Source organism: Oncorhynchus tshawytscha, unplaced genomic scaffold (genome assembly GCF_018296145.1).
Source record: "Oncorhynchus tshawytscha isolate Ot180627B unplaced genomic scaffold, Otsh_v2.0 Un_contig_1861_pilon_pilon, whole genome shotgun sequence".
In the NCBI taxonomy this organism is placed as follows: Eukaryota; Metazoa; Chordata; class Actinopteri; order Salmoniformes; family Salmonidae; genus Oncorhynchus; species Oncorhynchus tshawytscha.
The window spans coordinates 7,227-22,061 of record NW_024609446.1 but is presented as its reverse complement, the minus strand read 5'-3'; the positions used below and the strand labels follow the sequence as shown (position 1 = coordinate 22,061).

Here is a 14,835-nt window from a genome sequence, read left to right as displayed (position 1 = left end):
GGTGCTGGACATTGGCCCTTCTGAAAGTGTCTGTGTATAGTTTGTACTGATGAATATGATGATGATGATGAAGGTGAATAAACCATTATTGCTCTAGAAACCAATGTAAATGTCTAAATTGTAGTTACTGTATGTACTGCACAGTACAAGAGGTGAGATGTTGAAAGCTTTTAATTTTCTATCCACTAAATACACTGTTATAACAAGGTAAAAACAGTGACAATTAAGTTTAATCTTATACGTTTATTTCATAAAATATCACACGTCACACATTATTATTTTTAAAGCAATAAGGAACGTTGGATCAAGCATAACTTTTTCCGGGACATTGAGGAAAATTTGTGCCATAACTTTGTCATAAAAATAATTTTAGAAATGCTAATTGTTATCATGTGTATCATCTAACAATACCATATAAACTATTACAATATAATAGAACAGATAGAATAACTATTGTTGTTAGACTTCATATATAGTCTCTGTCACTCCCTGATTTGTTTCACCTGCCCTTGTGCTTGTCTCCACCCTCCTCCAGGTGTCGCTCTTCTTCCCCATTATCCCCTGTGTACTTATACCTGTGTTCTCTGTTTGTCTGTTGTCAGTTCCTCTTGTTTGTCAAGTCAAAAAGCGTTTTGTCTCGGCTCCTGCTTTTCCCAGTCTCTCTTTTTCTCGCCCTTCTGGTTTTGACCCTTGCCTGACCTGACCCTGAGCCTGCCTGCCTGACCTGAACCTGAACCTGAACCTGAGCCTGCCTGACCTGAACCTGAGCCTGCCTGACCTGAACCCCTGAGCCTGCCTGACCTGAACCTGAGCCTGCCTGACCTGAGCCTGCCTGACCTGAACCTGAGCCTGCCTGACCTGAACCTGAGCCTGCCTGACCTGAACCTGAGCCTGCCTGACCTGACCTGACCTGACCTGAACCCTGAGCCTGCCTGACCTGACCCTGAGCCTGCCTGACCTGAACCTGAGCCTGCCTGACCTGAACCTGACCCTGCCTGCCTGTCCTGTAACCCTTGCCCCACCCTACTCTGGATTATCGACCTCTGCCTGTCTTGACCTGACGTTTGCCTGCCCCTGTTGCTGTAGTAAACATTGTTACGTCAACACAGTCAGCATTTTGGTCTTACCTGTAACGCAATAGTCTCATATGTTTGATGATTCTTTCTGACAGATAACATATAACAAAATATAGTTGTATAAAATATAACTGGACATCGAGGCTGCCTAATTCAGACATCTACAGTTTTTGTGGAAAGTTCTAGTCGTTAGTTGAGTTTACTGTAACTTAAAAATACTTCATACAATACATATAGACTTTTCTAAATATCTACAATCGCCTTTCTTATTCATCGTAGTCTAAACGTCAAAACTGACCCTAGATCAGCACTCGTACTCTGAGTGTCAATAGAGTAGTTCTGTGTGACTCGGTTGGTAGAGCGTGGCTCGGAGGTTCCATTCCTGCTGGGACTACCCATATGAAAGATGTATGCACCCATGACTGTAATGAATGAGTGAATGACTTTGGATAAAAGTGTCTGCTAAAATGGTATATATTATTGTAAACCGGTTAGTGTACGTGTTTACTTTTCTATTTATGTTGGTAACCAGTTTATAATAGCAATATACCATGGCTAAGGGCTGTATCCAGGCACTCTGCTTCACGTCACGTTGCCTAAGAGGAGTCATTAACCGTGGGACAGTAAATTGGCCAATATACCTTTGGCCTTATTGCTTAATTACATATATCTGTATAAACTGAGTGTACAAAACATAGACTAACAAGGTGAGTCCAGGTGAAAGCTATGATCCCTTATTGATGTCACTTGTAGATGAAGGAGAGGAAAAGGGTTTTATGCCTTGAGACAATTGAGACATGGATTGTGTATGTGTGCCATTGAGGGTGAATGGGCAAGACAACATATTTATTTGAACAGGGTAGTAGGTGCCAGGCGCACCAGTTTGAGTGTGTCAAGAACTGCAACGCTGCTGGGTTTGATGAATCCTGGCTCTTGCTGTTTCACGCTGATGGGAGGACTAGGGTATGGAGAGAACCACATGAGTACATGCAGCCATCATGCTGCGTGTCAACATCACAGGCTGGTGGTGGTGGTGTGATGGTGTGGGGTGTGGTTTCACAGTACACATTGGGCCCCTTGATAAAAGTGGAGCAATGTTTCAATGCCACAGGATATCTGAACCTCATCATTGCCAATCAGGTGCATTCCTTCATGGCACCAGTGTATCCATCTGCAAATATATATTTTTCAGCAGGATAATGCCCCATGGTACAAGGCTAGGATTGTCCAGTGACAGTGAACTGACGGGGAGTTCTGCTTACTCAGTAGCCTGGCCAGTCACCAGGTCTCAATTCAATTGAGCATCTGTAGGATGAGATGAAACAAGCTATTCGGAGTAAAGATCCACTTCCAGCCAACAGCTGAACTCCCCGTCAGTTCACTGTCACTGGACAATCCTAGCCTTGTGGCATGGGGCAGGGCGTGACACCTCTATGACACTGGGCCTGTTTTTCATGGTTTTTGCTAAGCCCCTTCGTTCCAGTGAAGGAAATCATAACGCTACAGCATAGAACGACATTCTAGACAATTCTGTGCTTCCAACTTTGTGGCAACATTTTGGGAAGGCCCTTTCCTGTTTCAGCATGACAATGCCCCCGTGCACAAAGTAAAAAGTAAGCGATAAGAAAAATAAATAATAAAAGAGCAGCAGTAAATAACAATAGCGGGGGCTATATACAGGGGGTACCGGTACAGAGTCAATGTGCAATGGTGTTTGTGCAACAGAGTCAATGTCTCCAGAGTCCAATGGTGGCGAGCTTTACACCACTCCAGCCGACGCTTGGCATTGCACATGGTGATCTTAGGCTTGTGTGCAGCTGCTTGGCCTTGGAAACCCATTTCATGAAGCTCCCTACGAACAGTTGTTGTGCTGACGTTGCTTCCAGAGACAGTTTGGAACTCGGTAGGGAGTGTTGCAACCGAGGACAGGCGATTTTTACACGCTATGCGCTACCACTTTGCGGCTGTGTGGCCTACCACTTTGCACCTGTGTGGCCTGCCACTTTGCGGCTGTGTGGCCTACCACTTTGCGGCTGTGTGGCCTACCACTTTGCGGCTGTGTGGCCTACCACTTTGCGGCTGTGTGGCCTACCACTTTGTGGCTGTGTGGCCTACCACTTTGCGGCTGTGTGGCCTACCACTTTGCAACTGAGCAGTTGTTGCTCTCAGATGTTTCCACTTCACAATAACAGCACCTACAGTCGACCGGGGCAGCTCCAGCAGGGCAGAAATTTTACAATTTACGATTTGTTGAAAAGGAGGCATCTTTTGACGGTGCTACGTTGAAAGTCACTGAGCTCTTCATTAAGGCCATTCTACTGCCAATGTTTGTTTATGGAGATTGAATGGCTGTGTGCTCGATTTTATACATCTGTCAGCAACGGGTGTGGCTGAAATAGCCAAATCCACTAATTTGAAGGGATGTCCACTTTTGAATATATAGTGTACATGGTTTTTGTTCAACTTTTTGTTTTCAGGTCTTCTTGATTCTGGGTTTGTTGAGTTCAGGTCTTCTGGGTTTGTTGTGTTCAGGCGTTCTTGGTTCTGGGTTTGTTGAGGTCAGGTCTTCTTGGTTTGTTGAGTTCAGGTGTTCTTGGTTCTGGGTTTGTTGTGTTCAGGTCTTCTTGGTTTGTTGAGTTCAGGTCTTCTTGGTTCGGGGTTTGTTGTGTTCAGGTCTTCTTGGTTCGGGGTTTGTTGTGTTCAGGTCTTCTTGGTTCTGGGTTTGTTGTGTTCAGGTCTTCTTGGTTCGGGGTTTGTTGTGTTCAGGTCTTCTTGGTTCTTGGTTTGTTGAGTTCAGGTCTTCTTGGATCTGGGTTTGTTGTGTTCAGGTCTTCTTGGTTCTGAATTTGTTGTGTTCAGGTCTTCTTGGTTCTGGGTTTGTTGATTCTACTGTAGATCTCAGAGGGGTCCTTCTCAGCTGTTTGTGCCACCACGGGTCTGAAGAGAGAGAAACAGAAATTAAACAAAATCCGCATCCCAACTCAGGTCAAAAGGAGCGCACTAAATAGGGAACAGTGTGCCATTTGGAACGCAAAGAGAGAACACATTCTAAAAATCATCATGACATCACTCCCTCACTATTGTCATAGTAATTGTCTTGAGATGTCCATTGTCGGGTTCATAGTTTAAGGATATAACATCAAAAGTGGCCACTAGGGGTCAACTGTTTTGCTTATTGATGACATCTCCTACAATAAGCAGCAGCATATGAATGACCTTAATGCAGAATATCACCTGGGAGACAGCAGTGAGGCGGTTACAATTCACAACAGCTTATTGCAGATCCTTGTCCTGTTTCTGGTGTTGAGGCATGAATTACCTTAATGCAGAATATGCATTATTGATGGCATCATCATTGTCTACTCCTCCAATGAGCATATGGCCATAACTACATATGAGAACACTGAGGTTCAGACCAAGTAATTATTTTCTAATTTAAATATAATCACATTCTAATACAAATAATGTATATAATAAAGAAAATGAATTACGGATCAACGTCTAAATATTGCTCCCAGTGATGGTCAAAGCTCAGAACTCTTATATTCTTGATCTGACTAATCGCGCCTGCCTCTTTGTGAACGAGTGGAATTCTGAACAATGGTTTGATTGTTATGTTCTCCTGCGTCCCCTGGATTTGCCTCCTTGATTTTCAGCAGCACATTCACCATTTTCTCAGAAGGATAATAATTCCCCTTCTCGCGGCACAGGCCGAGGGCGACGTGAAACGCACTCCACCAGGCTGCAGGTTGCTCTGCTAACAGTGTGTTTGCCAGATGCCGGACAAAAGGCCATTTTTAAAACCATCCCACCGTGCCTAAAGACATCAACCAATCAAAACATCACTCTCAGAGAATGAGATCACAGCTGGTAAATAGTCTCTTATAGATTCAGTCAGGTTGGAGGATAGCTACCGGAAGACACTTCTATTGCAGTAACATTGAAGGGGTCTGGTTAGTGTTACTTAGCCAGCTAGAAGGATGAAGTAAGACGCTAAGGTTAAACGGAGCCGACCTCAGCAGGAGAAACAAATACGCTGCTAAGTCCTTTACAGAGAGCAGGCTACTGAGACAGACAGTGATGTGGCAATCAGTGGAGAGGCTGAGGCAGGCTGCAATGCAGGCAGAAGTAGAGGAGACAGAGAGAGAGAGGAAGGAAGGAAGCAGAGGGAGAGGTTATTACAGTGGTTCCCAAACTTGGGGTCGGGGACCCGTATGGGGTCCCCTGAGAAAGTCTGTACTAATCTAATCAAACAATTTAGGAACATAAAAAAACATCACCACAGGACCTATCTTCCCTATCGTCCTACATTATAATACTATCAACATGCAAACAACACAGTTCTAAAAATGTCACAGGTTTTTGTGTCTTCTGTGATTAGTGTGTCAGTGTGAATCATTCCCATATTTCCTCCCTTTCAGGTGTATAACATTACAACATTATAACTAATAGGCTATGTGATTGTAGGTAGTCTGAGGTGAAATAACCCACAGCAGCCAAGGTGATAATGCCCCCCAGCAGCATACTGGACACCCAGATTTGGTTGTAAACAAGCAAACTTCTCCTTTAATGCTAGGTGTTCACAATGTTATAGTATTTACTCTATGTTGTTGTAATGGCAGAATATGCTCACTGGGTGGCAGCACCGGGGAGGTTGAATTTCACAGCGGCGTATTGGACATCTTCGTCTTGTATCTGGGGTTGAGGCAGCTGGACGGTGGAGGACAGAGGCATTTCCTGGTATCTGGAGCGAGAAAAGTGGACGCTGGCGTAGTGAACATCATCCTGGTCATCTGTGTCAGCTGTCTGTGCTGCAGTAGGGTCATGTCCATGTTTGAGATGTTGTCATACACTGGACTAGAGTCTCCCTGATGGAGAGAGAGAACAGACAACATGAGGAGTAGAAATGTTCCACAAAGAATACAGTCATCACAGTCACCTTCTGATTCCAACAGACTCACCTGTCCATCATCTGCTGTGTCTCTTGTGTTGGAGGTGGATGTGGAGTTCTTCTTCCTGTTTTGTACATGAATTAATTTATTCTTGAAACAAGTTAAGTTAATAAAAAGTGTTGGGGTGAAATAATCTTTAAAAGAATCACTCACATGAAGCCAGAGAAACAGAGGATGAGAACCAGAACAACCACTATGATTCCTACAGCTGCAGTCAGAACTGATGTTTGTTTCCCTAAAATAAAATATGGATGATATGAGTACTGGCATTTTATAAAGTGAAAATAAACATAGTCCAGGACAATAATACAACATTTGTTAACTGATCTAATCTCAACGTATATATAATTATTAAACAAAGTACAATAAGCCAATGTATTACTATTAATAATAGCTTGAAATGTAATTTTGTATTGAAATATATAAGATGGAACTTCACCTGGTAAAATGATCATCAGAGCTGTAGAGTTCCTAGATCCTCTTCTATTCCAGGCCTCACAGTGGTAATGTCCACTGTCCTCAGACCTGAAGTTACTGATGTTGTACATCTGTCCACATCCATTTAGAAAAGTCTCATTTTGAAAGTACCAGGTGTATTTGTCCACAGGTGGGTTGGCATCACTGCTGCAGGTCAGAGTCACTGAACTGCCCTCCACTATTTCACCAGAGGGACTGACTGACACTGAGGTGTTCTTTGGTCCATCTGGTAAAGGATAATTTGTCAGAGGGGAAAGGACAGTAGCATATTTATGACAGTAGTATATTTACAAATGACATGCCGTGTCAAAAATAAATGATATGTTAAGTCAGAGATCTGAAACTCTGACTAACACAAAAAGTTAACATATATACATTTGGAGATCCTGTACTTTAAAACGACTTCATTTAATTACAATTGTTTAGCTACCTTCTCATTCAAACACTGAGCTGTACTTTACTCACACTTCACATCCATGTTTATGGTCCTAGACATGTCTGTCCCCATCTCATTCTGGGACACACAGTAGTACTCTCCAGTGTCAGATGACTGGATTTGGTTGAAGACATGCTGTGGTCCTGTCATACTCTGATAGTCACCTCCATTCTTCTTGTACCACCAGGTGTAACTCTGGACAGGTGGGTTGGCATCACTGCTGCAGGTTAGAGTCACTGAACTGCCCTCCACTATTTCACCAGAGGGACTAACTGACACTGAGGTGTTCCTTGGTCCATCTGATGTAAAAGACAGTGGATTTTTAAAAATAGTACAAATGAAATCAGGTAAAAATATTACAAACTTTCCACAAATGTACTTTTCCACACAATGACTTTTAGATCCATCCTCTTATTGAAGATGATCCATTCAAGTATCATGTGGAGCCAATATCTGTCACTACAATGTTAATATACCAAACTATCCCCAAGGTACTCTATATGACCCTCATACTCTGGCACTGAGCTCAGATCTTCAGCCTCCATACCAGACCATTTAGTAAACCAGAAAGCTTGTTTGATCTCATGATAACTGGGATATGTGTAAGAGCAGGATATGTTCACTGTTGACCCCTTCAAGGTACAGATACTCTGATGGGTGTAAGTCACACTCCAACACTTCTGACCTTAAATACAAAAATACAATATAACATCTCATAAATATTTTATTACAATACCTTCCAGTATACACTGATGTTGTTTATGAAGTAGAATACAACTAGTTAACCAGTTTACAGTAGTGAAAACCATCATTTTTAAATAATGATCAATATTTATTGATTTATTGACAAAAGTCTCGACCTGAAGCAAATTGTATTTATATGAAATGTGTATAAAAAAGTCCACACTCACACACTGCAGGAGAGAGGAGATCCTCATGGCCTTTTACAGCACAGGAGTAACTGTCTGCATCACTAAAGTCTGAGTCTGAGTCTGAGTCTGAGTCCAGGCTGGAAGTGTCCTCCTTTACTTTGTGTCCGTTCTTGTACCAGATGTAGGTGGGGTTGTCAGTCAGAGTACAGGTGGTGCTACAGGTCAGTGTCTTATCCTGATGTCCACCAGTCACCTTCACCTGAAGACCTGGAGAAAAACAATATCACTGTAAATCCCTTTATCACTGACTTATCACTCTAATACAAATAAGGAAGAAATCCTATGTTATACAGACATAAAAACAAACCAGACAATTTTCCTGAACTAAATGGAATTCAACAGTTTAACTATATTGAATGTAACTGTACCTGTGACAGACAGAGTGACTCCAGGGTCACCAGTATATAGAATGTAACTGTACCTGTGACAGACAGAGTGACTCCAGGGTCACCAGTATATAGAATGTAACTGTACCTGTGACAGACAGAGTGACTCCAGGGTCACCAGTATATAGAATGTTACTGTACCTGTAACAGACAGAGTGACTCCAGGGTCACCAGTATATAGAATGTAACTGTACCTGTGACAGACAGAGTGACTCCAGGACGTCCATAATATTTCCCTCTGGTCTGATCTGTTAATAATCTGAACTTGTACGTAGCTGAGTCTCTCTCTCTCAGGTCTGTGATTTTCAGGGTACAGTCTTTCTTCTTATCTCCATGATACTCCAGACGACCTGCATACTCTGGGTCCTGACCTAGATCTTTAGGTCCTTTACCAGCCTCCATTTTAGTGAACCAGAAGGTTGTTGTGACTTTACCTCTGGGATATGTGTAAGAGCAGGTCAGCTCCACTGTTGACCCCTTCAAGGTACAGATACTCTGAGTGGTGTAAGTCACTCTCCAGCCATTCTGCCCCAGTACAACTGAACAGTCACAGAACACAAGGGTATTACATTAAGCCATTGGCTCACACTGACTGTAGGCTTTGTCCATACTTTGTTGCCATAGTTGCTGAGTTGAGTTGAGTGTGATGAGAAAACACATACGCATCACTCAGTAAGGTAACAGAGGTGTGAAAGATAACTACTGAAGTGAACTGGAGACTCCTAACAGAACACAACAGAATAATAAAACACAAATGTCATTTTAATATTTTACAAAAGTCTGTAGATTGACAAACATATAAGTTATGAATGAGACCATACCTGTCACAGACCAGAGAAATACCACCAATACACTTCCTGCTGTTCTCAAGGACATTGTTGCATCTCCCACCCTGCAGTCTTAGAAACATAAACAACAACTCACTCTATAGCTGTTGATTAACTCCACCTGATACATTGTATTACTGTAAACACATATTTCTACATTGATTATTCTGAAGCTGTTTTATTCTCAGAACCCCAAATATAGAAGGATAAATGTTCAATCCTCTACAGTCCATCAAGCTGTACAGCAGCCTAAAGACTGACCACCAGGTTCAATGATAACTCCTATCACCAATCTGTGAGGCTAAACAGCAAGTGACACACACACATGCACACACACACACACACACACACACACACACACACACACACACACACACACACACACACACACACACACACACACACACACACGCAAACAGTGCAGTTACACTGAGCAGGCATTCAAATGTTTGTTTACATGTCTATTTTACCCTGGTTAATCATCTCATCCCTATGTAGATCAACACTCCTACACTGAGACACTTTATGAATACTGGCCTGATGTAACAACCAAAACACAGCTCAAAACAAGAAGTAAAATGATACATTACCTTCAAGAATATGACTTATTACAAAAACAAATAACCCAAAACTATATTTCAAGATATTGTCAAGAGTAGTTACAGAGTGAAGTGAAGGGGAGAGGTCTTGTACAGTTAGTCAACTTACTGGTAGTGAGTGGCAGTTCAGTGATTGACTAATATGTAAAGTTGTCAGGACACATGTATCTGATACAGAACTGTCCTCTCCTTCCTCTTTAAGACATTAACATGCATGAGGACCAGAACAGCATGTCAGAAAGGGAGGTTACTGTCACGCCCTGGTCTTAGTATTTTGTGTTTATATATTTATTTGGTCAGGCCAGGGTGTGACATGGGTTTATTTTGTGTTGTGTTTATATATGGGGGTTTTTCGTAGGTTTTGGGATTGTGGCTTAGTGGGGTGTTCTAGCAAAGTCTATGGTTGCCTGAGGCGGTTCTCAATCAGAGGCAGGTGATTCTCGTCGTCTCTGATTGGGAACCATATTTAGGCAGCCATATTCTTTGAGTGTTTTGTGGGTGATTGTTCCTGTCTCTGTGTTAGTTGTCACCAGACAGGCTGTATAGGTTTTCACATTCCATTTGTTGTTTTGTATTGTTCGTATTCATCGTCATTAAGGATGTCTCGATTTAACCACGCTGCATTTTGGTCCGACTCTCCTTCGACGGAAGAAAACCGTAACAGTTACTGTATTAGAGTGGGCCCTACATTTCTATAATGGACAAAATGTCACCCATTTCCAGTTTTCAGTAAAAGTACAGAACCATCTTAATATGTTGACTATTCTATATGGAATGTTTATAATATCTTAGAATGTGTTGCCTTGTCCCTCTGAGTTCTACATGGAACAGGTCAAAGTTCCATTTACATTTAAATACAGAACCATGTTAACACTATGTTGACTATTCTATATGGAATGTTTATAATATCTTAGAATGTGTTGGCCTGGTCCCTCTGAGTTCTACATGGAACAGGTAAAAGTTCCATTTACATTTGGTCAGTTCCATGATGTCATTCATTCTATTCTACAAACACATTCAATTTACACTCCTCATCAGCTGCATCAAAGTGGTACTGAAGGTTCCAGTGTTCTAGACTAGAGTTCTCCCTACTGGCATCTCAACATTACTGCAGCCTCCAGTCCTGATGTCCTTATTCATTTGTGCAGTAATATGAACAGAATGAATGGATACTGTTCCATTCATTCCAGTCATTCCTCCTATAGCTCTGCCCACCAGCCTCCTCTGTTGTACAGTACTAGTAGTATCTTAATCTATCAGCGGCATCCATGAACATCACCATAGCCTGCTGTATTGACTGTGTAGTGTGTTGTAGTCTGCTGTCCATAAATAATGTCATTTAGCAGATGCTTTTATCCAAAGTGACTTACAGTTAGTTATATGTGCATCCCATTACGTGCCAACTGAGGTACAGAGGACCATATTCTATAAAGTCTAATATGCATTTTATCTAAACCAACATCACTGTGTCTCATGTTAATACTACTCCTAAACACAACCCACCATCACTGTGTCTCATGTTAATACTACTCCTAAACACAACCCACCATCACTGTGTCTCATGTTAATACTACTCCTAAACACAACCCACCATCACTGTGTCTCTTGTTAATACTACTCCTAAACACAACCCACCATCACTGTGTCTCATGTTAATAATACTCCTAAACACAACCCATCATCACTGTGTCTCATGTTAATACTACTCCTAAACACAACCCACCATCACTGTGTCTCATAATATTACTCCTAAACACAACCCACCATCACTGTCTCATGTTAATACTACTCCTAAACACAACCCACCATCACTGTCTCATGTTAATACTACTCCTAAACACAACCCACCATCACTGTGTCTCATGTTAATACTACTCCTAAACACAACCCACCATCACTGTGTCTCATGTTAATACTACTCCTAAACACAACCCACCATCACTGTGTCTCATGTTAATACTACTCCTAAACACAACCCACCATCACTGTGTCTCATGTTAATACTACTCCTAAACATAACCCACCATCACTGTGTCTCATGTTAATACTACTCCTAAACATAACCCACCATCACTGTGTCTCATGTTAATACTACTCCTAAACATAACCCACCATCACTGTCTCATGTTAATATTACTCCTAAACACAACCCACCATCACTGTGTCTCATGTTAATACTACTCCTAAACACAACCCACCATCACTGTCTCATGTTCATACTACTCCTAAACACAACCCACCATCACTGTGTCTCATGTTAATACTACTCCTAAACACAACCCACCATCACTGTGTCTCATGTTAATACTACTCATAAACACAACCCACCATCACTGTGTCATGTTAATACTACTCCTAAACACAACCTACCATCATTGTCTCATGTTAATATTACTCCTAAACACAACCCACCATCACTGTGTCTCATGTTAATACTACTCCTAAACACAACCCACCATCACTTTCTCATGTTCATACTACTCCTAAACACAAACCACCATCACTGTCTCATGTTAATACTACTCCTAAACACAACCCACCATCACTGTGTCATGTTAATACTACTCCTAAACACAACCCACCATCACTGTGTCTCATGTTAATACTACTCCTAAACACAACCCACCATCACTGTGTCTCATGTTAATACTACTCCTAAACACAACCCACCATCACTGTGTCTCATGTTAATACTACTCCTAAACACAACCCACCATCACTGTGTCTCATGTTAATACTACTCCTAAACACAACCCACCATCACTGTGTCTCATGTTAATACTACTCCTAAACACAACCCACCATCACTGTGTCTCATGTTAATACTACTCCTAAACACAACCCACCATCACTGTGTCTCATGTTAATACTATTTACTTCAGTCCAGGTTCAACAGCTCCTATCCCCAAGCTGTGAGAATGAATAGCAAGTGACTCACACACACATGCACACACACACACACACACACACACACACACACACACAAACTCACACACACACACACACACACAACAAACTTGCACACAAACACACGTAGGCACAGACAGACACACACACGCACGCACGTACACACACACTTACAAATATACAACAAGCATCTGCAGGGAAGGCTCATAAGGCCCATGGGGTCTGTATTAAAGTCTAGAGAGCTGGTTGTTATGGATGTAGAAAAGTTAAAACACACATCCTACACAGTATAGATGTCAACCCTCCTCCCCATCAGTCCTGAAGGGCCCTCAGCTAAATCCACTGTGTCATTCACACACACACACACACACACACACACACACACACACACACACACACACACACACACACACACACACACACAGGAGTCCACACACTGAGCAGGCATTCAAATGTTTGTTTACATGTCTATTTTACCCTGGTTAATCATCTCATCACTATGTAGATCAACACTCCTACACTGAGACACTTTATGAATACTGACCCTGATGTAACAACCAAAACACAACGACAAGTAAAATTATACATTACCCTCAAGTATATGACAAATGACTAAAAACAAATAACCAGAAAATGTATTTCAAGATATTGTCAAGAGTACTTACAGAGTGAAGTGAAGGAGAGTCTTGTACAGTGAGTTAACTTACAGATAGTGTGTGGAGACAGACAGTAAGTGTCAGTTCTGTGGTTGATACATATTTATGTAGTTAGGACACAAGTAGCGGATACAGAACTGTCCTTTCCTTCCTCTTTAATACATTAACATGCATGAGGACCAGAACAGCATGTCAGAGAAGGGAGGTTACTGTATTAAAATGGGCCCTACATTTCTAAAATTGACAAAATGTCACCCATTTCCACTTTAATTTAAATACATGTTATATGTTAACTATTCTATATGGAATGTTTATAATATATTAGAATGTGTTGTCTTGTCGCTGTTGTGCAAATGGAATAGACAACAGGTGGAAATTATAGGCAATTAGCAAGACACCCCCAATAAAGGAGTGGTTCTGCAGATGGGGACCACAGACCACTTCTCAGTTCCTATGTTTCCTGGCTGATGTTTTGGTCACTTTTGAATGCTGGCGGTGCTTTCACTCTAGTGGTAGCATGAGACAGAGTCTACAAACCACACAAGTGGCTCAGGTAGTGCAGCTCATCCAGGATGGCACATCAATGCGAGCTGTGGCAAGAAGGTTTGCTGTGTCTGTCAAAATAGTGTCCAGAGCATGGAGGCGCTACCAGGAGACAGGCCAGTACATCAGAAGACGTAGAGGAGGCAGAAGGAGGGCAACAACCCAGCAGCAGGACCGCTACCTCCGCCTTTGTGCAAGGGGGAGCAGGAGGAGCACTGCCAGAGCCCTGCAAAATGACCTCCAGCAGGCCACAAATGTGCATGTGTCTGCTCAAACGGTCAGAAACAGACTCCATGAAGGTGGTATGGGGCCCAACGTCCACAGGTGGGGGTTGTGCTTACAGCCCAACACCGTGCAGGACGTTTGGCATTTGCCATGAAACCCCAGTCCAGGGTCAGTATTCACAAAGTGTATCAGAGTAGGAGAGCTGATCTGGGATCAGTTTAGCCTTTTAGATCATAATTATATGGACCGTCTGAGACACTTTATGAATACAGGCCCTGATGTAACAACCAAAACACAGTTCAAAATAAACCAACAAGTACAAAGATACAGGAAGTCATGTGATGTTTGGATAAAAACATCAAAACTAAAACTATATTCCAAGATATCATCAAGTGTACTTACAGAGTGAAGTGAAGGGGAGAGGTCTTGAACAGTTAGTCAACTTACTGTCACTGTGAGGAAACAAGAAGTAATCTACTGTAAGTGTTAGTAGAAACAGGCGTAGCCTAAGTGTGAGTTCTGTGGTTGACACATTTAAAGTAGCCTAGTCAGGTCATTAACATGCAGCAACAGCATGTCACATAAGGGATGTTACTGTATCTAAATAGAAAATGGTCTAAAGTCAGAATACTGTAGTTACATTTCTTTATATGAGGAGTGGACCTACATGTTTTACAAGAGACAACATGTGACCCATTCCCATCTCCTCATCAGCTGGTACTGAAGGTTCCAGAACAGATGAAAGGGGAGTATCTTTGGTACCAGTGTTCTAGACTAGAGCTCTCCCTACTGACATCTCATCATTACTGCAGCCTCCAG

At 42.1% G+C, this 14,835-nt stretch overlaps 1 protein-coding gene across 3 annotated transcripts; it reads right to left on the bottom strand.

Moving 5' to 3' along the window:
• Positions 1-3,806: 3,806 nt before the first annotated feature.
• LOC121844809 (B-cell receptor CD22-like) lies at positions 3,807-14,487 on the bottom strand. 3 transcript variants are annotated; one of them, XM_042315357.1, is made up of 10 exons: positions 14,419-14,487; positions 9,081-9,158; positions 8,694-8,798; positions 7,853-8,080; positions 6,971-7,240; positions 6,468-6,731; positions 6,182-6,263; positions 6,038-6,092; positions 5,710-5,944; positions 3,807-4,013 (listed from the first exon to the last, which is right to left on the bottom strand). In XM_042315357.1, the coding sequence occupies exons 2-9, from the start codon at positions 9,133-9,135 to the stop codon at positions 5,738-5,740; spliced, it is 1,266 nt and encodes a 421-aa protein (XP_042171291.1). In that variant the 5' UTR covers positions 9,136-9,158; positions 14,419-14,487; the 3' UTR covers positions 3,807-4,013; positions 5,710-5,737. The 3 variants fall into 3 exon arrangements, with proteins under 3 accessions (XP_042171291.1, XP_042171290.1, XP_042171292.1); XM_042315356.1 differs by lacking the exons at positions 8,694-8,798; positions 9,081-9,158; positions 14,419-14,487 and adding an exon at positions 8,454-8,687; XM_042315358.1 differs by lacking the exons at positions 6,971-7,240; positions 8,694-8,798; positions 9,081-9,158; positions 14,419-14,487 and adding an exon at positions 8,454-8,687.
• Positions 14,488-14,835: the final 348 nt, after the last annotated feature.

Coding starts and splice junctions, on each gene's coding strand:
- LOC121844809 (XM_042315356.1), bottom strand. CDS start 8,661: ATGGAGGCTGGTAAAGGACCTAAAGATCTAGGTCAGGACCCAGAGTAT. Junction 7,241..7,852: donor TCTCCTCTCTCCTGCAGTGT/GTGAGTGTGGAC, acceptor CTTTTACATCAG/ATGGACCAAGGAACACCTCA. Junction 6,264..6,467: donor TCTGATGATCATTTTACCAG/GTGAAGTTCCAT, acceptor ATTTTATTTTAG/GGAAACAAACATCAGTTCTG.